The sequence below is a fragment of the Mustela nivalis genome (assembly GCF_964662115.1).
Source record: "Mustela nivalis genome assembly, chromosome: 2".
In the NCBI taxonomy this organism is placed as follows: domain Eukaryota; kingdom Metazoa; phylum Chordata; class Mammalia; order Carnivora; family Mustelidae; genus Mustela; species Mustela nivalis.
The window spans coordinates 46,933,235-46,958,808 of NC_139021.1; the positions used below are offsets into that span (position 1 = coordinate 46,933,235).

Consider the following 25,574-nt stretch of genomic DNA (forward strand, 5'->3'; position numbering starts at 1 on the left):
GCTGCATCAAACACTAAGAAATGAAAAGAGAGAAGAGGAAGTAGTAAAGATTTTGAAAGAAAGACTTTTACAATCAACTTTTCATATCATTCAGAATTTACTTTTGTATTTGCAAAAAGATAGTCATAGTGTTTATTTTCTCCCAGATTAAGTCAGCTATTCTAGCAACTTCACGTTTCTTTCTTTCTCTATTCTATCCTCAACTTCTTATGTTTTGTCTAACTTTTTCTTCTCATTTCCCTGAGCTAACCAAATAATCTGATTTGTCAGATCAGACATAAATATTTATTTACGAAGAATTCAAAAATACAAGCTAGTAGCAAGTAAAAGATATCTGGGATATTAATGATGATTTCCCAGGTCACTACATCATTCACTAGCCATGCATTTTCTAGCTGGATATATCAGGTCTCCATAGAAGACACATCTGTTACCCCACAGTAAGAAACATCAGGTTATGAAGCATTTCTAATTTATACTCAGATAGGTGATTCTACTTGATACTTCCCATGAAATTGCATATCACATATCCTAGGTTTACTTACCATAAACAATCCTAGTCACAGGATTTCTTCTAAGAGCATTCCATTGATAAGGACTCTTTTTCTATCATATAGAAATAGTTGACTTAAGACATCCAAAGAGATTATATTGGGTCACTTGTCTTCTGCCTTTCCCTAAAGTCTTTGCCCCAATAAAGAGAAATAGATTATAGGGCAGCTGTTTTAACTCCTTCCTTCTCACATCCCCAGGAAACTCCTAGGTCTCTTTAGTTTTTCCAGAAGTGTCACTCTTTTGGTACAATATAGTCAGAGCTAGAAAAACACAATAGAATTTTGGGTAGAGAAATAGAAATTCCCACTTAAATTAGTTTGCTATGTGAATTTGGTTGTAATTATCTCTAATATGAACCAAGTATATCCTCACAATCCTACTTCACAATTTAAGAATGGCATTTTTACACATCATCTCTAAGGGTGACATCATCCTTGTATCATAGTACTACTATTTCCCTGTACTTGACACTTATGTAAACCCATTCAAGAAATCTGTATAAATTCTCAGCCATTCAGGGCACATAAGTTAAATAAACAAATACCAAAGTTTAGGATTATGTAACTGAGCCAAGACAGTTTGTTTCTAAGATGTGCTATCACACAGATTAGACATACATCCTCAAGTTAATTTGTTTTGTCTTTCTAAGGTTACAATTTCTTCTCTATAAAATGAGAGGCCTGGGTAAAAACATGGGCTTTGGACAGAATTAGATCTGAATTCTGGGTCTACCACTTACAAACCCCTATGGAATTGTGCAAGTGACTTAAGTTATATAAGCCTTAGTTTCCTCTTTTGTAAAATGATTTTAATAGGCTTAACTAAAAGGCTTTGCATTAGGATTGAATTAAATAATGCAAATAAAATAACTTGCTTCAGTAAACAATAACTAAATGTTAGCTATTATAATTATAAACATGCAGATTTCTATTAAATTGCTCGTCTATCCTATGACTATACATATTTAAGTGTGTGCCAGACACTTTTCTAAGTTCTTTCACCTGTGTCAGGATATTAAATTTGTTTTGTTTTGTTTAAGATTTTATTTATTTGTTTGACAGAGAGAGAGAGAGAGAGCAGAATCAGGGGGAGCAGCAAGCAAAGGGAGAAGCAAGCTCCCCGCTGAGCTGGGAAAATGACCTGGGGCTCCATCCCAGGACCCTGGATCATGACCTGAGCCGAAGGCAGACGCTTAACAGACTGAGTCACCCAGGCACCTTGTCAGGATATTTCTGGAAAGTAATTATTTCTATATCAAGTTTTACTGTTAAAATGTTAGGATCCAAGAGTTAGAGGAACTACTTACAGCCACAATTCACAGTAATTGATAGAACATGAATTAGAGTGCTGAATTTTTAAAGTGAAACATAATCTTACCATATCATACTGTCTTCATCAAAGGAAAAAGTTAATAAGCTTCATAGAAAAGGAGATTTTATATAGAGAATAGATATGATTTTGATAGGAAGTTAGGAGATTAAAAGGCCTGGGGTACTAGGGTGGTGCAGCCAAAGTGTCGGTCTCTTGATTTCAGCTCAGGGTGTGATCTGAGGGTGAGCCCCATGAGGAACTCTACCTAAGACTTTCTCTCCATCTTCCTCTGCACCTTCTGCCATGTGCTTTCTCTCTCTCTCTCTCTCTCTCTCTCAAATAAATAATGAAAATAAATAAACCTTCTTTTTTTAAAGGGGCATAAAAAGGCCTTTTAGCATTGAGCAAAGGTTTATAGTGGTGAATGAGGATATCTCCCATAGGGGAAGAGGCCTTAAGGGCTAACCTAGTTGGATCAAATGATACCCATTGAAATGGAGGAAATACATACTGTGGATCAAATGAGATAAAAACAAATTGTACCATTGTCAACAGGAAAGACTAGACTATTAGAAACAAAGCATTCTAAGTGTGAAAGCTCTTAGATTAAAAAGTTAAGTACCTTCTTAACTTCAACTCTTAAGAGTTTATATACTTATAATATACTATAAGTATATTAAATACTTATAATACACTAATTTGAAATACAGCGCTACAGCATACAAAGTTTCCCAGGCTTATTGAAGACAGTTTCTGTGGAAATCCTTCCTAAAATTCTTTAAAGCCTTTTTCTTACAGCTAGAATATTATCAGGGCCTGGTGAATTCAACATCTTCTACCTCTGTCTACTGTTCTAGATCTCTCTCCTCCCCTGCTCATGACTGCTTCAGTCTCCTTTTTGATATTCATTGCACAATCATTCCCTTCTAAGAGTTTTTGTGCTTGTTCCTTCTTCAGCTTAGAATGCTCATCTCCAGATCTTCACCTTAACTGGACCTTTTTCGATTGAGGCCTTACCTCAAATGTTACCTTCTCAGAAAGAAAGAGAACCTCACAATTAAAGAAGAATTGTCACCTGTTATTTTCTCACTCATCTGAAATAATAATTGGGTCCCCCATTTCTGTATTTAATTGTGTATTATCTATCTCTTCTCTCATCAGAATATGAACCAATGGGATTAGGGTGTGGGTTTTTTTTTTAATTAAATTTATTTATTCATTTATTTATTTATTTTAATAAACATATAATGTATTTTTATCCCCAGGGGTACAGGTCTGTGAATTGCCAGGTTTACACATTTCACAGCACTCATCATAGCACATACCCTACCCAATGTCCATATCCCCACCAGCCTCTCCCGTCCCCCCTCCACCTAGCAACCCTCAATCTGTTTTTTGAGATTGAGTCTTTTATGGTTTGTCTTCCTCCCAATCCCATCTTCTATCATTTTTTTCTGTTCCTACCTTCCAACTCCCCCACATTGCATCTCCACTTCCTCATATCAGGGAGATCATATGATAGCTGGCTTTCTCTGCTTGACTTATTTCGCTAAGCATAATACCCTCTAGTTCCATCCATGTTGTCACAAATGGCAAGATTTCATTTCTTTTAATGGCTGCATAGTATTCCATTGTGTATATATACCACGTCTTCTTGATCCATTCATCTGTTGATGGACATCGAGGTTCTTTCCATAGTTTGGCTATTGTGGACATTGCTGCTATAAACATTCGGGTTCACATGCCCCTTTAGAGCACCACACTTTTATCTTTAGGATATACATCCAGTAGCGCAATTGCTGGATCATAAAGTAGCTCTATTTTCAGTTTTTTGAGGAACCTCCATGCTATTTTCCAGAGTGGTTGCACCAGCATGTATCCCACCAACAGTGTAGGAGGGTTCCCTTCTCTCCGCATCCTGCCAGCATCTGTCATGTCTTGACTTGTTAATTTTAGCCCTTTTGACTGGTGTGAGGTGGTATCTCATTGTGGTTTTGATTTGTATTTCCCTGATGCCGACTGATGTGAAGCATTTTTTCATGTGTCTGTTGGCCATATAGATGTCTTCTTTGCAGAAATGTCTGTTCATGTCCTCTGCCCATTTCTTGATTGTATTATTTGTTCTTTGGTTGTTGAGTTTGCTAAGTTCTTTATAGATTTTTGACACTAGCCCTTTATCTGATATGTCATTTGCAAATATCTACTCCCATTCTGTCAGTTGTCTTTTGGTTTTGTTAACTGTTTCCTTTGCTGTGCAAAAGCTTTTGATCTTGATAAAATCCCAATAGTTCATTTTGTCCTTGCTTCCCTTGCCTTTGGTGATGTTCCCAGGAAGAAGTGTTGCAGCTGAGGTTAAAGAGGTTGCTGCCTGTGTTCTCCTCAAGGATTTTGATGGATTCCTGTCTCACATTGAGGTCCTTCATCCATTTTGAGTCTATTTTCATATGTGGTGTAAGGAAATGGTCCAATTTCATTTTTCTGCATGTGGCCGTCCAATTTTCCCAACACCATTTGTTGAACAGACTGTCTTTTTTCCATTGGACATTCTTTCCCGCTTTGTCGAAGATTAGTTGACTGTAGAGTTGAGGGTCTATTTCTGGGCTCTCTATTCTGTTCCATTGATCTATGGGTCTGTTTTTGTGCCAGTACCATACTGTCTTGATGATGACAGCTTTGTAATAGAGCTTGAAGTCCGGGATTGTGATGCCACCAACTTTGGCTTTCTTTTTCAATATTCCTCTGGCTACTTGAGGTCTTTTCTGGTTCCATATAAATTTTAGGATTATTTGTTCCATTTCTTTGAAAAAAATGGATGGGATTTTGATAGGGATTGCATTAAATGTGTAGATTGCTTTAGGTAGCATAAACATTTTCACAATATTTGTTCTTCCAATCCAGTAGCATGGAACATTTTTCCATTTCTTTGTGTCTTCCTCAATTTCTTTCATGAGTACTTTATAGTTTTCTGAGTATAAATTCTTTGCCTCTTTGGTTAGGTTTATTCCTAGGTATCTTATGGTTTTGTGTGCAATTGTAAATGGCATGGACACCTTAATTTCTCTTTCTTCTATCTTGATGTAAAGAAATGCAACTGATTTCTGTGCATTGATTTTTATATCCTGACACTTGACTGAACTCCTGTACAAGTTCTAGCATTTTGGAGTGGAGCCCTTTGGGTTTTCCACATATAGTATCATATCATCTGCAAAAAGTGATAGTTTGACTTCTTCTTTGCTGATTTGGATGCCTTCATTTTCTTTTTGTTGTCTGATTGTTGAAGCTAGGACTTCTAGTACTATGTTGAATAGCAGTGGTGATAATGGACATCCCTGCTGTGTTCCTGACCTTAGTGGAAAAGCTTTCAGTTTTTATCCATTGAGAATGATATTTGCGGTGGTGTTTTCATAGATGGCTTTGATGATATTGAGGTATGTGCCCTCTATCCCTACACTTCGAAGAGTTTTGATCAGGAAGGGATGCTGTATTTTATCAAATGCTTTTCAGCATCTATTGAGAGTATCATATGGTTCTTGTTCTTTCTTTTATTTATGTGTTGTATCACATTGATTGATTTGCAGATGTTGAACCAACCTTGCAGCCCTGGAATAAATCCCACTTGCTCGTGGTAATAATCCTTTTAATGTACTGTTGCATCTTATTGGCCAGTATTTTGGTGAGAATTTTCGCATTTGTGTTCATCAAGGATATTGGTCTGTAATTCTTTTTTGATGGGATCCTTGTCTGGTTTTGGGATCAAGGTGATGCTGGCCTCATAAAATGAGCTTGGAAGTTTTCCTTCCATTTCTATTTTTTGGAATAGTTTCAGGAGAATAGGAATTAATTCTTCTTCAAATATTTGGTAGAATTCCCCTGGGAAACTGTCTGGCCCTGGACTTTTGTTTGGAGTTTTTTGATGACTGTTTCAATTGCCTTACTGGTCATGGGTCTGTTCAAGTTTTCTATTTCTTCCTGGTTCAGTTGTGGTAGTTTATATGTCTCCAGGAATGCATCCATTTCTTCCAGTTTGTTGAATTTGTTGGCATAGAGTTGCTCATTGTATGTTCTTATAATTGTTTGTATTTCTTTGGTGTAGGTTGCGATCTCTCTTCTTTCATTCATAATTTTATTTATTTGGGTCCTTTTCCTTTTCTTTTTGATAAGACGGGCCAGGAGTTTGTCAATCTTATTAATTCTTTCAAAGAACCAGCTCCTAGTTTTGTTGATTTGTTCTATTGTTTTTCTAGTTTCTATTTTATTGATTTCTGCTCTGATCTTTATGATTTCTCTTTTCCTGTTGGGTTCAGGCTTTCTTTGTTGTTCTTTCTCCAGCTCCTTTAGGTGTAGAAATAGGTTGTATTAGAGACCTTTCTTGTTTCTTGAGAAAGGCTTGTACTGCTATATATTTCCCTCGCAGGACTGTCTTTGTTGTGTACCACAGATTTTGAACCATTGTGTTTTCATTATCATTTGTTTCCATGAATTTTTTAAATTCTTCTTTATTTTCTTGTTGGACCATTCATTTTTTGGAAGTTTGGTTTCCATGTATTTGGGTTCTTTCCAAATTTCCTCTTGTGATTGAGTTCTAGCTTCAGAGCATTGTGGTCTGAAAATATGCAGGGGTTGATCCCAATCTTTTGATACCAGTTAAGACCTGATTTATGGGCCAGGATGAGGTCTATTCTGGATAATGTTCCATGTGCACTAGAGAAGAACATATATTCTGTTGCTTTGGGATGGAATGTTCTGAATATATCTGTGATGTCCATCTGGTCCAGTGTGTCATTTAAGGCCTTTATTTTCTTGTTGATCTTTTGCTTGGATGATTTGTCCATTTCAGTGAGGGGAGTGTTAAAGTCCCCTACTCTTATTGTATTATTGTTGATGTATTTCTTTGATTTTGTTATTCATTGGTTTATATAGTTGGCTACTGCCTTGTTAGGGGCATAGAAATTTAAAATTGTTAGGTTTTCTTGCTGGACAGACCCTTTGAGTATGATATAGTATCCTTCCTCATCTCTTATTATAGTCTTTGGCTTAAAATCTAATTGATCTGATATAAGGATTGCCACTCCTGCTTTCTTCTGATGTCCATTAGCATGGTACATTGTTTTCCACCCCCTCACTTTAAATCTGGAGGTGTCTTTGGGTCTAAAATGAGTTTCTTATAGGCAGCATATTGATGATTTGTTGTTGTTGTTGTTTTATAATCCATTCTGATACCCTGTGTCTTTTGATTGGTGCAATTAGCCCATTAACATTCAGGGTAACTATTGAGAGATATGAATTTAGGGCCATTGTATTGCCTGTAAGGTGACTGTTACTATGTATTGTCTCTGTTTCTTTCTGATCTTTTAGGGTCTCTCTTTGCTTAGAGGACACCTTTCAATATTTCCTGTAGAGCTGGATTGGTGTTTGCAAATTCTTTCAGATTTTGTTTGTCCTGGAAGCTTTTTATCTCTCCTTTGATTTTCAATGATAGCCTAGCTGGATATAGTATTCTTGGCTGCATGTTTTTCTCATTTAGTGCTCTGAATATATCATGCCAGTTCTTTCTGACCTGGCAGGTCTTTGTGGATAGGTCTGCTGCCAATCTAATGTTTTTACTCTTGTATGTTACAGACTTCTTTTCCCAGGCTGCTTTCAAGATTTTTTCTTTGTCGCTAAGACTTGTAAATTTTACTATCCAGTGACGAGATGTGGACCTATTTTTATTGATTTTGAGGGGCGTTCTCTGCATCTCCTGGATTTTGATGCTTGTTCTGTTTGCCATATTAGGGAGATTCTCTACAATTATTCTCTCCAATATACCTTCTGCTCCCCTCTTTCTTCTTCTTCTGGAATCCCAATTATTCTAATGTTGTGTCATCTTATGGTGTCACTTATCTCTCGAATTCTCCCCTTGTGGTCCAGTATTTGTTTGTTTCTCTTTTGCTCAGCTTCTTTATTCTCTGTCATTTGGTCTTCTATATCACTAATTCTTTCTTCTGCCTCATTTATCCTAGCAGTAAGAGCTTCCATTTTTTATTGCACCTCATTAATATTTTTTTTTTATTTCAACTTGGTTAGATTTTAGTTCTTTTATTTCTCCAGAAAGGGCTTTTATCTCCCCGGAGAGGGTTTCTCTAATATCTTCTATGCCTTTTTCGAGCCTGGCTAGAACCTTGAGAATCATCATTCTGAACTCTAGATCTGTCATATTACCAGTGTCTGTATTGATTAGGTACCCAGCCTTTGGTACTGCTTCCTGTTCTTTTTTTTTTTTTTTTTTTTTTTTTTTTGTGGTGAGTTTTTCTGCCTTTTCATTTTGTCCAGATAAAATTTGCTTTCTCCTCCTCTGGAATTCCACTGTTCTCCTTGGTGAGTGAAGTTGGTCTTGGCTGGGTTTCTTGTTGATCTTCTGGGGGAAGGGCCTGTTGTAATGATTCTCAAGTGTCTGCCCCAGGAGAAATTGCACCCCCCTTACCAGGGCCGGGCTAAGTAGTCCACTCAGGTTTGCTTTCAGGAGCTTTTGTTCCCTGAGCACTTTCTGTAGAGTTCTGGAGGATGGGGATGAAGATGACAGCCTCCCAGTCTCTGGCCCAGAGGTGCCCAGACCTCGGGGTCTCGCTCCTCAGTTCACCCTCAGAGAAAAGCGCCCATTCGCCCCTGTCTCCTTGGCCTCTGGTCACGCTTGGAGGAAAGCTCTCAATCGCTCGCACTTGGAGCAAAGCGCCTGGTCGCTTCCATCTCCATGGCCTCTGGCTGCACTCCGAGCTCACCCAGCCTGCGATCGGTTCAAGGTAACCCCGAGCTGAGATCTCACTCTTTGGTTTGTCACAGTAGCCGGCTTCCCCGCTCTAATACCTGCGAGCTTTGCGACACTCAGACACCCCCGTCCGTCTGTGAGCCCCGGAACCTGGGGTTATGCTGACCCCATATGGGTTTCTCCCTGGTTTAGCCTCTGGAGTGATGTCCCTCCTTGGAGCAGACATTTAAAAGTCCTGATTTTGTGCTCCATTGCTCTGCCACTTGCCGGGAGCTGGCCCCTCCCCCCGCAGTCTATCTTCCCGTCACTTTGGATTCACTTCTCTGCAGGTCCTACCTTTCAGAAAGAGATCGATTTTCTGTTTCTAGAATTGTTGCTCTTCTTCTGATTTCCCGTTGGATTTGTAGGTGTTCGCAATGGTTAGATAAGCTATCTAGCTGATCTCCTGCTACCTGATGTTGTCTCAGCCTGCTACTTCTCCGCCATCTTGACTCCTCCCCCTAAGGTGTTTTTTCAGATGTCATTCCGCTAGCACCTGGAAAAGTACTTGGATAATGTAAGTGCTCAAAATTATTTGTTAACTGACTGAATGATGGATGCATGGATGGGTGAATTTGGACTTCCTTTACTCAACCCTCATTTTCAAATACAAAAGTTGGCAAAAAAAAAAAAAAAAAAAAGTCTTCTTCGTTTTCCCTTGAATTACCCACCCTGACCAGGTTACAAGAACTTCCTCTGCCTGGAAAGTTATATGCACTCACTTTTTGAGTTGGATTCTGATTATACTCTATAAAAGTATCTCAGTCACCAAAGACTTTGGCAAACAACCAAAGTCTATTTTATTGGTCTAGTTCTGTTTTGATTTTCCAAGCACCTTGACAAAATTATTACCCATTTTTCTACATAAATTTTAATCCCTTTTCAGATACTGTGTTGCCCAGATAATCTCAGGAGTCCTAACTCTTATTCTGCAATTTATTTTATTTTATTTTTTATTTTTTTAAACAGATTTTATTTATTTATTTGTCAGAAAGAGAGTTTAAGAGCATAAGCAGAGGGAGTGGCAGGCAGAGGGAAAAGCAGGCTCTCTGCTGAGCAGGGAGCCCCATGCAGGGCTCAATCGCAGGGCTCAATCCCAGGACCCTGGGGTTATGACCTGAGCCAAAGGCAGCCACTTAACCAACTGAGCCACCCAGTTGTCTCTCCTATTCTCCAATTACACATTCCTGATTCCTATGTATAACTTCCACGATTTACTGAGTACAAGCCTTCACCCCAATCACTTTCTGACCTAATCTGCCTTTCAAGTTCCTGATAAAAGTCCCCATTCCCATAGCACCTTAGTTCTAATCCCTATAGAAGTCATTTTTATGAGTATTTGTTAATTTATCTTTAGACACTCTGTTATTTTTTAGGTTCTTTCTCATTTTCCCATCTCCAATAAAATACCAACACCAGTCTTTTAAAGACTGAATAAGCCTATTGGAAATATCTAACACAACAGCCTAGCACAACACACAATACAGAAAAGTCTCAGCAGTCAATATATATATAATTAAATAGCAAACTAGTAAATATTTACACAGAAAGTGGAATTCCTCCTCCAAAAGATCTATGCATCTCTTATAGATAAAGATCCAAATAGACATAAAGCCTGAAAATAGACATAGGATGGTGAATGCATTTCCTACAAGCAGATCAGGGCAGTATTAAGGAAGAAATCCAGTATTGCTGCAGAACAGAACTTGAAAATTTTAAATCAAACTTAACTACTAATAAATGGTAACTAAGCAATTTTGTGGGATTTTATATGAGAAAAGCCATTTTGAAATAAAGGATAAAAAAATAAAGTATAAGAATTTTGCCTTGCATGATATAATGCATTTCATTATTTTTTTGAGATTTTGGAATTATTTCTAAGCAAGATTTCAATCTAATAGACTTAATTCAGTTCCTATAACATAATATCCTAAAGGGAAAATCTGTATAATACACTGATTATAAAGACTTACTTATAATGAATTCTATGCCTTTGGAAAAGATGGTCATTGCAAACTCTCACAGTAGATTTACTGATAACCTTGTCTGCAAATATTTCTGAGTCATTTTCTATTAAATCTTGGTGCATGTTTATCTGACATAACCTATTGAGGCTAATTTTGATTAATGATTCATCTAACTTTTTGCTTTCTCTTCAAAATGTACTAAATTCTACTTTCTGTGTTAATTGGCACCACATAGTATATTCTATAACTTGGTTGTATTCTGGAAATAATAACTATAACACGGGATTTTTTTTATTTTTTAAGATTTTATTTATTTACTTGAGAGAGAAAGAAAACAAGAGGTGGGGAGGGGCAGAATGAGAGACGGGGGTTGGGGGAAGCAGACTCCTCACTGAGCAGGAAGCCCCATGTGGAGCTCAATCTCAGGACACAGAGATCATGACCAAGCTGAACGCAGACCTTTAACCAAATGAGCCACCCAGGTGCCCCATAAGATATTTTTAAAAGATTTTATTGTGAAATTTAAAGTACATTAATTTTTTTTAAGGAGTTGAATTTTTTTTTGCCATCTCTTGTCTATATGATATTATGAACTTTCCAAAAATAATTTAAAAACTTTTTCTAAAAATTAACACTTTCTTTATGTACATACATATTCTTATTCCTATATGTGTCTTGAAACTCTTTTGGAGTAGAAGATTTCTGAATATTAGGAATAAAAGAATAATCATAAAAAGCATATTCATTTAATGTCCTAATTTGGAAATTTTTACTTTTCTAAGAACTCCTCAGAAAATTTTGCTTTTTTGCCAGTTGTATGACTCAAGGTAGCACTTGCTAGTTACTATAACAAACAAACCAAAATCGTGGTTGCTTAATTCAACAAATGTTTATTTGACACTTGTACAGTCTAATACAGATGTTCCTGGCTTAGCTATTCTTCTGGGAAGTTCCATCCAAGAAAAGGATCCCAGAGTCTATGTTCCCACCATTATGTGATTCTTCTATCTTGGAACACTGCACTTCCAGACAGTGAGTGAGATCATGGAAGATCATATCTTTCATGGACAGCCCATAATAATTTCCCTTTATTCTATTAACCAGAGCCAGTGGTATGGTTCCAACCTCCTTGCAAGAGAGGCTGGGGAGTTTAACCTCTCTTTGCTCAGGAAGAAAAAGGGGGATTGCTGAGCCTCTAGTCAATCTCTGCCATAAAGTTATGCCAGTTGAAGAACATGGTAGAGGAAGTAAATATCAGCAATGGGAACAAATTTCTTCAATGATAGTTTCTTTTACTAAAATTATCTTTATTAAAGTCTTGGTTCCAAAAAAATTCTTGATTCAAGGAATCAAATTTTAAAATGTAGTATTTTTATTATTCATATATATAACTCTGTAAATAGAAATGATTTTACTGAGTTACTTATATTACACGTTTTATTCAATTGTGTTTTCCTAGAAAATTGAGTGACAGTCAATAATTAGCCATCAATCAAGATGCATTATCAGAAATACTCTAGAAAAACACTATGGCATAATACAAATAGATAAAGTACAGAGTAAATATTCACTTTAATTGTATTTTAGCAGGTATATTACATATTAGATATAACTTTCATATACATATGATGGGATACAATATTTCCTACAGTCTGATTTTCTTTGTCATGAATTATTTTATAAAGGAACTGTGTATTTAAGGCAATTAGTTTACCCAAATAATATAAATAATCAAAAGATAAAAAATACTATACTATGGAAGTATGGTTGGAAGTGGCAGAAACTGTAACATTGAATTAATCAGATGTGAACTATTGTAGATTCTAACAATTAAGCAAGCTTTTGCAATATAAATATTAAAACTTATCAAGAAATACAATGTAATTGTAAGTTTGAACAATTACATAGGTGTATACATAGATTTGGAGTCTCTAAATATATTGAGGCATAGGGTTTACAGAGAAACTTGATCTGAAATTTTATGTGAACTAATTCTAAAAATAATTAAGAAATACTGGTTTTTCCAGACACCTGAGAGGCTCAGTTGGTTAAGTATCTGCCTTTGGCTAAGGTCATGGGTCCTGGGATCAAGCACTACATCAGGCTCCTTTCCTCAGTGGAGAGCCTGCTTTTCCCTTTCCCTCTGCCACTCTCCCATTAGTGCTTTCTCTCTCTCTCATGTGCACACATGCTGCCTCTCCCTCTCTCTCAAATAAATAAAATCTTGAAAAAAAAGAAATACTGGTTTTTCATCAATCTTTGGCTTGAACTTCATTTTAATTATTATTATATATATTATATAGATAGATGATAGATAGATAGATATGGTATTATTTTCCAAACCAGCAAGATAACCTGTATGGTTTGGTAATTTCCAAAAATTTATAATAATTTTCTTTATTTACAAGTATTTCAAATTTGAAGTATACAAAACATTTTCTAAGTAAATATAATACATTAACTATTTTTACATGATTTGTCCATTCAGATTCCTTGCTGAAAATAAATTCATGATTAAGGTTTCATATACTTACAAGATTGAAGAATCAAAGCCCATAAAGATTAAGGGCTAAAACTGAATTATTTTTTTTTAATTTTTAATTTTTTATAAACATATATTTTTATCCCCAGGGGTACAGGTCTGTGAGTTGCCAGGTTTACACACTTCACAGCACTCACCAAAGGACATACCCTCCCCAATGTCCATAACCCCACCCCCCCTTCTCCCAACCCCCCCTACCCCCAGCAACCCTTAGTTTGTTTTGTGAGATTAAGAGTCACTTACGGTTTGTCTACCTCCCAATCCCATCTTGTTTCATTGATTCTTCTCCTACCCACTTAAGCCCCCATGTTGCATCACCACTTCCTCATATCAGGGAGATCACATGATAGTTGTCTTTCTCTGCTTGACTTATTTCGCTAAGCATGATACGCTCTAGTTCCATCCATGTTGTCGCAAATGGCAAGATTTCATTTCTTTTGATGGCTGCATAGAATTCCATTGTGTATATATACCACATCTTCTTTATCCATTCATCTGTTTATGGACATGTAGGTTCTTTCCATAGTTTGGCTATTGTGCACATTCAATCAAAACCACAATGAGATATCACCTCACACCAGTCAGAATGGCTAAAATCAACAAGTCAGGAAATGACAGATGCTGGCGAGGATGCGGAGAAAGGGGAACCCTCCTACACTGTTGGTGGGAATGCAAGCTGGTGCAACCACTCTGGAAAACACATGGAGGTTCCTCAAAATGTTGAAAATAGAACTGCCCTATGACCCAGCAATTGCACTACTGGGTATTTACCCTAAAGATACAAACGTAGTGATCCAAAGGGGCACGTGCACCCAAATGCTTATAGCAGCAATGAACTAATTATTTTTATCAAAATGCTTCATGTCCAGGTAAGCAAGAGATGCATCACTAACTCTGCTGGTGATGATGTCTTTTTTTTTTTTTTTAAGATTTTATTTATTTATTTGACAGAGAGAGATCACAGGCAGGCAGAGAGAGAGAGGAGGAAGCAGGCTCCCCGCTGAGCAGAGAGCCTGATGCGGGGCTCGATACCAAGACTTTGAGATCATGACCCGGGCCAAAGGCAGCGGCTTAACCCACTGGCCACCCAGGTGATGATGTCTTAAAACCAAAATTCTGCCTGGTTGCATTTCAAATTTTGTTATTTGTAATCAGGGTCAGCTCTCTATTTCAATATCACCTATGAGGCCAGTGGCTTCACCTAAATCTACTAAGCTGATACTTCTATAATTCTGGGTCAGTAGGAGTATCACAGGTCATTAATAATCATCTTTAGAAAAGTCCAATGTCCAATAGCACTTGCTTTTATCTGGCCAAAATTCTGGCCAAATTGAAACCCACTAATTAAAAAGAATAAGTAGGGCGCCTGGGTGGCTCAGTGGGTTAAGCCGCTGCCTTCGGCTCAGGTCATGATCTCAGGGTCCTGGGATCGAGGCCCGCATCAGGCTCTCTGCTCAGCAGGGAGCCTGCTTCCTCCTCTCTCTCTCCACCTGCCTCTCTGCCTACTTGTAATCTCTGTCTGTCAAATAAAATAAATTTAAAAAAATTAAAAAAAAAAAGAATAAGTAAACTCTGCTTTTCCTTATCATTGAAAGAGTAAATCCGGGCGCCTGGGTGGCTCAGTGGGTTAAGCCGCTGCCTTCAGCTCAGGTCATGATCTCAGGGTCCTGGGATTGAGTCCCGCATGGGGCTCTCTGCTCAGCAGGGAGCCTGCTTCCTCCTCTCTCTCTCCCTGCCTACTTGTAATCTCTCTCTGTCAAATAAATAAATAAAATCTTAAAAAAAAAAAAAAAAAAAAAAAAAAAGAAAGAGTAAATCCCTCTACTTCTATATCACATATAATAATAGTTATATATTTTTAAAATTTATAACATATTTACTAAAAAAAGAATCTGACATAAGGTAAATATGTAATCAGAACTAAAAAATGATTAAAGTAGCAGAAATGGAAAATAGTGAGAGAAAGGAAGAAATACCAATGTGAATTTATCTAGATAAGGGAAGTTACCACAATTAAAGGCAAAGATGACATTGTTCTTTCTGGGAGTCTAAGAAAAATACAGGTTTTTTATAAAGAGGAAGCACACCATCTCACTCACAAAAAAAAAAAAAAAAAAAAAAAAACACTTGTTCTGGAAATCTTTAAAAAGTACCATATGTGAATTGATTGAACTTAAATCATTAAGAATTTTGCTGTATGTTCATTCATATGTGGAATTTAAGAAACCACACAAATGAGCAAAGGGAAAAAGAGAGAGAGAGAGAGAAACCAAAAAACAGACTCTTAACTATAGAGAACAAACTGATGGTTACCAGAATGGAGGTGAAGGAAGATAGGTGAAATAGATAATGGGCATTAAGGAGTGCACCAGTTGTAGTAAGCATCAGGTATTGTGTGGAAGTGTTGAATCACTAGATGATACACCTGAAACCAATATTATACTCTATGTTAACTAACTGGAATTTAAATAAAAACTTAAAGAAAAAGAAGTTTTCTGTATAAAAGTTTGGGAATTTTAATAATGGGATGATTATTTATAAATAAGAGTCTTGAGAATGAAGTAGACCATTTATTTGTGGACAAATAAAGTATCATGTAACAAAGAACGGTTGTTCTTTGATTTTCAGTGTCATTAATATTTATTAAACTATAGGTTCTTTTCTCTGTAAAATGATCTTCCAAAAAATCCATCTTGAAGACACTGTCAATAGCAACCCTTAACCAGAGCACTAAACCATATTTTATGAACATACTTGGAAATTAATGGGTTTGTGGAAAAAATATTAAAAAGTATTGACTATTCAGAAAGAATCTAGGTGTTACAGGATATTAAGATTAACAATGGCATATTCTTTGACCTAAAGAAATTTATAATACAATTAGCAGGATAAGAAATAAACAGGGATTGAACTGGAAATTGTGTAATACTAGTTCTAAAAAGGAATATGTAAAAACAATGAAATAATGATATTCAGTAAAGCATTCATTATGTATTTTAAATGTGTGAATGTGTTAAAGGGTCAGCGTAATCTAAAGTCATCAGTATAACTTTACAAAGGAGGACTCTGCAATGTCCTGCCACCTACTGAGCATTTATTGTGAAGATTGTCTTTTTTTTTATTTCTTTTCAGCATAACAGAATTCATTGTTTTTATGCCACACCCAGTGCTCCATGCAATACATGCCCTCCTTAATACCCACCACCTAAATCCCCCATGGAGTGGGAGAAGATATTTGCAAATGACAGTACAGAAAAATGGTTGATATCCGGGATCTATAAAGAACTTCTCAAACTCAACACACACAAAACAGATAATCATATCAAAAAATGGGCAGAAGATATGAACAGACACTTCTCCAATGATGACATACAAATGGCTAACAGGCACATGAAAAAATGTTCATCATCACTAGCCATCAAGGAAATTCAAATTAAAACCACACTGAGATACCACCTTACACCAGTTAGAATGGCCAAAATTAACAAGACAGGAAACAGGAAACAACGTGTGTTGGAGAGTATGTGGAGAAAGGGGAACCCTCTTACACTGTTGATGGGAATGAAAGTTGGTGTAGCCACTTTGGAGAGCAGTGTGCAGATTCCTTAGGAAATTAAAAATATAGCTTCCCTATGACCCTGCAATTGCACTACTGAGTATTTACCCCAAAGATACAGATGTAGTGAAAAGAAGGGCCATCTGCACCCCTATGTTTATAGCAGCAATGGCCACGGTCGCCAAACTGTGAAAAGTACAAAGATGCCCTTCAATGGACGAATGGATAAGGAAGATGTGGTCCATATACACTATGGAGTACTATGACTCCATCAGAAAGGATGAATACTCAACTTTCGTAGCAACATGGACAGGACTGGAAGAAATTATGCTGAGTGAAATAAGTCAAACAGAGAGAGTCAATTATCACATGGTTTCACTTATTTGTGGAGCATAACAAATAACATGGAAGACATAGGGAGATGGAGAAGAGAAGAGAGTTGAGGGAAATTGGAAGGGGAGATGAACCATGAGAGACTATTGACTCTGAAGATTTGCCTTTTGACTTCAAAGTTTATTAAGAAAAGAGGTGGAAACATAAAATAAAATATTGTAATATGTGTAGCAAGAGGACTGTTTATAAGGAAAACTTTCCTGAGAACACATATTTGGAATTTGGAAGTATAAATAATGGTTTTCCAGCTGGTTAAGGAGAAAAAAATCCATTTCAGAGAAATGCAATAGAATAGACAAATGGCTTAGAAACATAAAACAATATTTCCTGGAAATTATACTTAATTTGATACTGCTGGGCAGTTAGGCAATTAGAATGAAGAAATAAGTAGTTTGGCAGAGCCCATATTGCAATGGATCTTAAGCCATTTTGAGAACTTTCAACTTTTCTATAGAACTCAGAGCTTTTCAATCAATGTGTATGTAACAAAAGGGTTAAAATGTACAGAGATACAGATCTCCTCAGTCCTGATGCAGCTAAAGGGATTGAAATGCAGAGAGTCTGACAGGTCATAACTTAGATCAAGAGAGGAAAGTATCTTAATATATTTACCCTGATTTCTTTAAAATATTACAATACTTATGTGTTCCATGATGAACACTTTAAGAAGCCCTGCTATAGATCAGGGGAGTCAATAAAAGGGTTCAAGTTGGGGGTGGGGGGGACTAACAGATTTGCACTGTAGTAAGTTTATTTTAGGACTGTATGAATAATGGATTAGAAATGATAAAAGCCAGAAACAGGGAGACTAATTAAGCGGTTCCTGGAAATCTCAGTAAAAGATGATTAAATTATGAACTAAGATATGGCATTGGATATAAAGATGAGGAAAGAAATTTAAGAAGTATTTAAGAGGGAGACTTGATAGGATTTGGTAGTACTACAACTTTGCTAAACTCCAGGAGTGTGTATGTCTACAGTAGAATGCAATGAAATGGTAGGTTCTAGTGGCCAATACAATGGCCCAGTGGATGTGGGGATTCCTAAAAAGTATTAGAGGAAATATAGCACTGCTGATTTCTTCAGGACATAGGATAGAGAAAAATTTATGCATTTATGGTCTCTTTCTGCCATGTCAATCATTCCTAGCCCGGAGCAAAGATTGAGATACTGAGTTCTAACATTTCCTTTCCACCTCCCCTTGGGATCCAGCTTGTCTACCAAGAAGGATATTTCTTCCTGTTTCTCCATAATCTTTACTGGAAAGCCCTACACCATCTCCTGCATGAAGAGACATTCGGTGGTGTAGCAATGCCAATGACTCTGTAGGTAATTCAGGTGAATTTGGGGATTCAGGATTAGAACTCTAGTCTGCAGATATAAACCACATTCTCCAGTTTATATCAACAATGTACTATTTTGACCTCCCTTCTACTCTGTTCTTTTGTCCTGTTCTTAGTTGCTTTAGAATTCAAGCAAATAAAAGGAATGTTACCTAGTAGGCTCCAAATTCCGATGTATGGTGTTGAAGACTGAGGAAAATGGAACTCCATCAATCAAAATAAGATACATTATTATTTCATGATATTTTTTGATATTTCATAAGATAATATCCTCAAGTAAGAACTACTTTTATTTTATTTATTTTATTTTTAAAAATATTTTATTTATTTATTTATTTGTCAGAGAAAAAGTGAGAGCACAAGCAGGGGGAGTGGCAGAGAATGAAGCTGCCTCCCTGCTGAGCAAGAAGCCAGAAGAGGGACTGGATCCCAGGACCCTGGGAATATGATCTGAGCTGAAGGCAGATTCTTCACTGAACCATCGAGGCATCTCTAAGAACTACTTTTAAAGGTCTGCAAGATGTTCAAAATATTTGGCTGGTTTTATCATTAACAAAACAGTTCTTCAATATATTTATAAAATACCTAATGGAATAAAATAATTTATTAAGTTATATGAAATATAACCATTTCACTCAAAACTATGTCCATAAAAGCCCAAATTAAAACACAAATTTTACTCAAATTAATTAGCATTTTTTTCTTTCAACATTATTAGTAATAAGTAAAAAAATATTCATAAGAGGAAAAAATACTTTTAAGTGTCATACCTTGTTTTTTACTTGGAGATATATTTTCATATCAAAATTTTATCATAAACCAAACCAAAATACAAAGAAAAGGGAAGCATATTTACTCTGGCAAATCGTTCAAGAGTTTAGGCTCTTCTGATTAATGTTGTTACCAAGGAGACACCTGGTTATAACCTGTCTCATCAAGAAAGAGAAATACTGATATACTGGGAAGTAGATCTTCTGGATAAGAATGTATTCATTACTTCTAAAACGTCTAAAAGACCTATCTATAGTAAAAAATCTAGTTTCCTAAGCTTTTGATTAAGAGAATCTATTAGAGATAAAAGTCTTTGGACATTCTTTCTGTTTAAAAACAAATAGAAACTTTCAGATAGTTTGTAGCAATGTCACCTTGCAATTTAAATTTTCCTTTTGAGAAAGGCAATTTAAATACCTAGCTATCTCTTATTTTTTCAAACATGGATGGTTGAATTGAGATATAATTAAAAACAGTGGTAATTCATTTTTTAATATTAAAAGCAATTCTTTATCATTACAAAAGTAATACACTTGTTTTAATGGTAGGATAAGAATTTCAGATACCAGTAAAATTAAAATTGTTGGTATTCATAATTTTAGTCTAAATGACTTGAGGTATAAGTTCTGAATCTGGGCAAAAATATATTACTTTCACAAAAATAATAATCTGATAAACTATATTCCCAATGGCATTATATAAAAGAGAATGTACTTATATTTGCTTAAACTTAATAATAATTCTACACTCATTTTTTTAAAGATTTTATTTATTTATTTGACAGAGAGAAAGATCACAAGTAGGCAGAGAGGCAGGCAGAGAGAGGGGGAAGCAGGCTCCCCGCTGAGCAGAGAGCCTGATGCAGGGCTTGATCCCAGGACCCTGAGATCATGACCTGAGCCGAAGGCAGAGGCTTAACCCACTGAGCCACCCAGGTGCCCCTCTACACTGATTTTTATTTAGATGTTCAAGGTAATGTCTGAAAAGCATGAACACAGATTGCAAATGTTATTTGCAATTTTCGAAAGAAAAGTTAACAACCTAAATGAACAAAGAAATCACTCAATTCTTAAAAGAAATAGTATATTTAACAATTTTGATAAATTAGAAAATGTAGGCAATGTAATCCACTATGGGTGAGAATTCTGTTGGAGCACATTGGTTTTATAAGTTTTTGTTATTTTTTTTTAAAGATTTTATTTATTTATTTGAGAGAGAGGCAGTGAGAGAGAGCATGAGCGAGGAGAAGGTCAGAGAGCGAAGCAGACTCCCCATGGAGCTGGGAGCCTGATGCGGGACTCGATCCTGGGACTCCGGGATCATGACCTGAGCCAAAGGCAGTCGTCCAACCAACTGAGCCACCCAGGCATCCCAGTTTTTGTTATTTTTTAATGGGTCACTTCAAATATAAACAATTATTCCTAACACCAGTTAAATACAACTAATAACAATATTATCTTGATTGCAAGATGATATATACTGACATTTTTAAGACACATTTTACTTTCTCTTAAGTCCTTCCCTGTGCCATTTTACAGAGATGGATTCATATTTCAGATAATAAAGAGTAGAATAGATGGAAACAAAATGAAGTACCATGAAAATGCAGAAATAAAGAACATTGTTCATGTGTGAAGATGATTCTTTCAGTAAAATTAACCATTACATTTCTCATTAAAATTATTTAGCTATTTTTTTGGAATAAAATGTAAAACAATTAGAATGTAGAAATAAAAAGACTGAAATTAGGGGCAGGTGGGTGTCTCACTCAGTTGAGTGATTGACTCCTGAATCACTATCAGATCAGGTCACTATCACAGGGTCTTGAGATTGAGCCCTGTGTTGGACTCTGCAGTCAGTGGAGAGTCTGATTCTCTTTTTCTCCCTCCACCCTTCCTCCTCCAACTTGAGCACGCTCTCTCTCTTTCAAATAAGTAAGTAAGAAAAAAAAAAAGACTCTGAAATTAAATACAGTTGACCTTTGAAGAGCAGAGGGCTGGGCCACTAACTCCTAAGCAGTCAAAAATCCAGATATAACTTTTGACTTCCCCAAACTAAACTACTGATAGTCAGCAGTCAGTTAACACAGATTTTGTATGTCATATATGTTTTATATTGTATTCTTATAAAAAAGTAAGCTATGGGAAAGAAAAGGTTATTAAGAAAATCATAAGAATGAGAAAATATATTTTCAGTACTGTAATGTATTTATTGAGTACATGAGTATATATAAGTGGACCCACACAGTTCAAACCCATGTTGTTCAAGGGTCAACTGTAAAATATTTTATTTTCTTGTAAGTTATGGCAAAACAAAATGTAATCCTTAAAAACATTTCTGTTTAAAATGTTTAATTAGGCACACAATGTATCAGTAGCTTTAAGACATCCTTCTCAAATGAACAAAATGTAGAAAGAAATTTTAAGTATGGACAGCACACATACAAAACACAACTAAAGATTATACTAAGCTATCTATTTTAATTTTAAGTTGCCAGACAGCAAAGAAGATTCTAATACATGCTTGAAGGAAGTACTTTCATGTGTGAAATGTTGATTTACATAAAACAGTCCACAATGTATTTACCTTGCACCAGTTAATGTAATTAGTACACTAAAAGAAAATCCTAGCCTATATCAAGTGAGAGTATTGTAATTTTAATCGGTAGTTGGTATTTATATTTAAATGATATTTACCTTTAGGAGGGGTTTGTCTTTGAATGCCACAGAAACAAAGAAAATTAGTCAATGCTATTTCAAATTTATAACTTTTAAAAAATGGATATATGATTTGTGAAATCATGGATAAAAATGGATATATGAGTTATGTTAAATCACAAACTGGTAGAGATTACATATTCTTTAAAAAACATAAAACCTTGAAATTCAAGATAAGGGAATTTAGTCAATCATACATGGATAATAATGGGAATGTTTCTTTTTGTTTTTAAAGATCTTATTTATTTATTTGAGAGAGTGAGTGAAAGAGAAAGAGAGGACACACAAGCAGGAGCAGAGGGAAAGGGAGAGGGATAAGCAGACTCCCATGCTGAGCAGGAAGCCCAACATGTGGTTCAATCCCAGGACCCTGGGATCATGATCTGAGCCAAAGGCAGACGCTTAACCAACTGAGTCACCCAGGCACCCTGGGGATGTTTCTAATTGAGTTTATTTGAAGGAAATTTCTCACCCATGTTCAATTCCATGAGTTTTCCTCTTCTATCCTTGATCTGATGTTTGCTATTCTTAGTTTCATTATATAAAAAACTATATTTTTCTTTAATATGTTGTTATGTCATCATGTATTAAACCCTATTCATTTATCCTTCACAATCACTGGCATTTCTCATTTGAGTATAAATTTTGGAGGACCAAACATGGGTGGCTACATGATTATTCTTTTAATACTACTAGAATGCTAGAACTTCAGGTAAAGGTTTAAATGCTACAAGCCATGATTCTTCATATACAGTTGATCTAGATTGTACCTTAGAAGATAGCACACTCTTGACCTGAACCAGAAACACAGAAGCAATAATTGTAGATATGAAAAACCAAAAGATACTTCATAAAAGGAAGGAATGATATTATTAATAGTAACTCGGGAATTAGAGATTTTATTAATTTCCAATCAAAGTGATTTGAAATAGTGTTAATACATTCTTAATGTAGCATAATTAAATCAGAATATGAAGTGTTAAAAGGGACTATCTATAGATACATTGTTTTTGTAAATAACATATATATACACCTATACTTAGTTATCTTTCTATGAAATATATCCACTCTTGTCAAAAGCTCATCAAATAAAAATGGTATGAAAAATATGTATGTATTTACCAAATAGGTCCTTATCTTCAATGATTGCCATTTCAACCTCTTTTCCAGTAACTACTGTGCATGTGAAAGGAACTTGAAGAAGAACACTAATCTCACCAAAGGACTCCTTCTCCTTAAGTCTACCCATACAAACAAGTTTTTGAATTTTTTTCTGTAAGAGATATAGATAATTGATGTTCAATGAAACTACTTTCATTCAATGGATAAATACCATTATTATCAGAAATTCACTGTTCAGAAATAATTTTGGTGTATGGTATTTAAAATAAATTGCAATTTCATTCAAGTCAGAGAAAAGTGTTCTACACATGTATTTAAATTATATTAGAACAATAGTAAATTGATAGACAATTTCAGGATATCTAAGGTAATTCAAAGTACTAGTACTGTCATTTAGTGATCTGCAAATTAAATTTTTAATCCACTAAGGTGTTTCGGAAACATTGAGCTCATTCCATTTTTCAAGGTCCTAGGGTAGCATTTTGTAAATATAGCTTAGTTTTGGTGTTTTCTGAGCTACCATTTATTTAAATCAGCCCCAGAGACAAAACACATTTGTTGGACTAACACAGAATAAGAAAATAAGCACAGATGGCTAGGAGCAGAATTGATGGAATTAATGGCCACAGATGGAACTCCATCAAGACTTTCTTGTTTAAATAAAAAAGAAACATGGAAAGTGAGTTTGACCAGGGAACTAGCAATTTAGGTCCTAATTAGAAACAGTGGAAAAGGGCCTACCAGGTTTCAGTATGCATGATTCTGGAGAAAAAGTTGAAACTCCAAATTAACTTTTCATGGTGATCTCAACAGCTTTGAAACAGGGATGAGTTGATGAGAAGTAAGATTTAAAAAAAAATTTAAAAAGTGTAGTTCTTGAAGTAGGTTGATGACATTAACTCGGAAGAGATCAAAGCCTTTACTAAGCATCCTGGGGTCAAAAGCCAATATCTAACTTGAAGAATTGCTGCCCTGGCAAATCTTCACACTGAATATAATTTGGCAGAATTCAACTAAGTTTACATATTAAATTGAATGCCACTGAAGACTGCCTGGTCAATGAAAAAAAGGATTAGCTCTAACTTTTCTATCACTGCATTGGTGTTTTACCTGTCCTAGAACTTCATAAAACTGAAATCAAATAGACTGCACTCTTTTGGGTTTGATGTTTTAGCCAAGCATAATGCTTTGAGATTCATCCATATTCTTGTATGCATTACTTCTCTTTATTAAGTATGTCATTCCATTGTATGAATATATCACAATGCTTCTATCCATCTAACTGTCAATGGACATTTGGATTACTTACAGTTTTTTGCTTATGAAGATTCATGTACATTATATTTCTATTTCTTTTGAGTAAATATTTAAGTAAAATTTCTGGGTCATATGTTAAGTGTATTTAAACCAATCCAATATTCTTAAAGTAGTACCTTGTTGTGGTTTTAATTTACATTTCTCCAAGGAATAAAGATATGAAGCATCTCTAAATGTGCTTTTTGGTCATTCCTATGTCTTACAACTCAGTATACAATGTATTTTACATTCCTGTGTCTTACAACTCAGTAAAAAGAAAAGAAATAACAAAAAATAGTAAAAAATGTTAAACAGAAATTTCACAAAAGGAGACAAAAAAATGTTCAATAATTAGGCTAGATTCAATTATGATTAAAGAGAATACATAAGTTTAAAACTTACCACTCTTTTTGGCTGTAGTTTCATAAGTCCTACAATATTTCTATAAATGTCACAATATCCAGAATTAATATAAGCCACAAAAGAAATTATCTTTCCACTTTCCACTATCACTGAAAATAAAAGAGATAATTCATTATTTTATACATTCTTCTCTACAAAAATTATTTTAGATATCACAATGAAAGATGACATATTTTATTCAGGAACTATTAATGGCAAGTTTTTTTATGGCTGGCAGTTCATATGCAGTACTCAGCAAATGATAAAAAATTTACATCTGTTATTTATATCTGTAACCTAATATATAGGTAAATATTGACAAGACTTTGGCAGTAAAGGCAGTGGCATGCTAATAAACTGTCAGGCGGAGGAGATGAAAGTGTGGAGCAAGCCCCAATTTGTAGCATTTGCTAATTTTTTATGATATAAACATTCCTACCATGGCTAATTTCAAATTGCTAGTGGCTTAACAACCAGCTCATAAAATTGCTGAATATTTAGTTTTTGACTTTATGAGGGCTGTGCCCTGAACCAGGCCTGGCACTCTACTAAATACAGCAGTGGTTAAAAACAAGGACTTTATACAGTTTCTTTTTTTTTTTTTTTTTTTTTTAAAACAAAAGACAAATAACAGAAACAAACAAAAGAACAAGGACTTCGAGGCCATACTGGCCTGGTTTAAAACTCTATTCTGCCACTTCATATATGACCTCAGATAGATAATAGAACTTTCCTGAGCTTCAAGATTTTCATCTTTAAAAAGGCAAAATTGGGGGTCCTTGTTCTATACTTGACATGTGGTAATTAAATGTATA

General features: G+C 35.4%; 1 protein-coding gene across 1 annotated transcript in view; it reads right to left on the reverse strand.

Moving 5' to 3' along the window:
- The window catches only part of CNBD1 (cyclic nucleotide binding domain containing 1), a 511,440-nt gene that overhangs the window by 125,325 nt on the left and 360,541 nt on the right, over window positions 1-25,574 (reverse strand). Inside the window, exons 9-10 of the mRNA XM_082722613.1 lie at window positions 24,760-24,869; window positions 23,062-23,212 (exon numbers count right to left, since the gene is read on the reverse strand). Of these exons, the coding sequence (XP_082578739.1) occupies window positions 23,062-23,212; window positions 24,760-24,869 (261 nt within the window). The remainder of the gene's footprint in view (window positions 1-23,061; window positions 23,213-24,759; window positions 24,870-25,574) is intronic.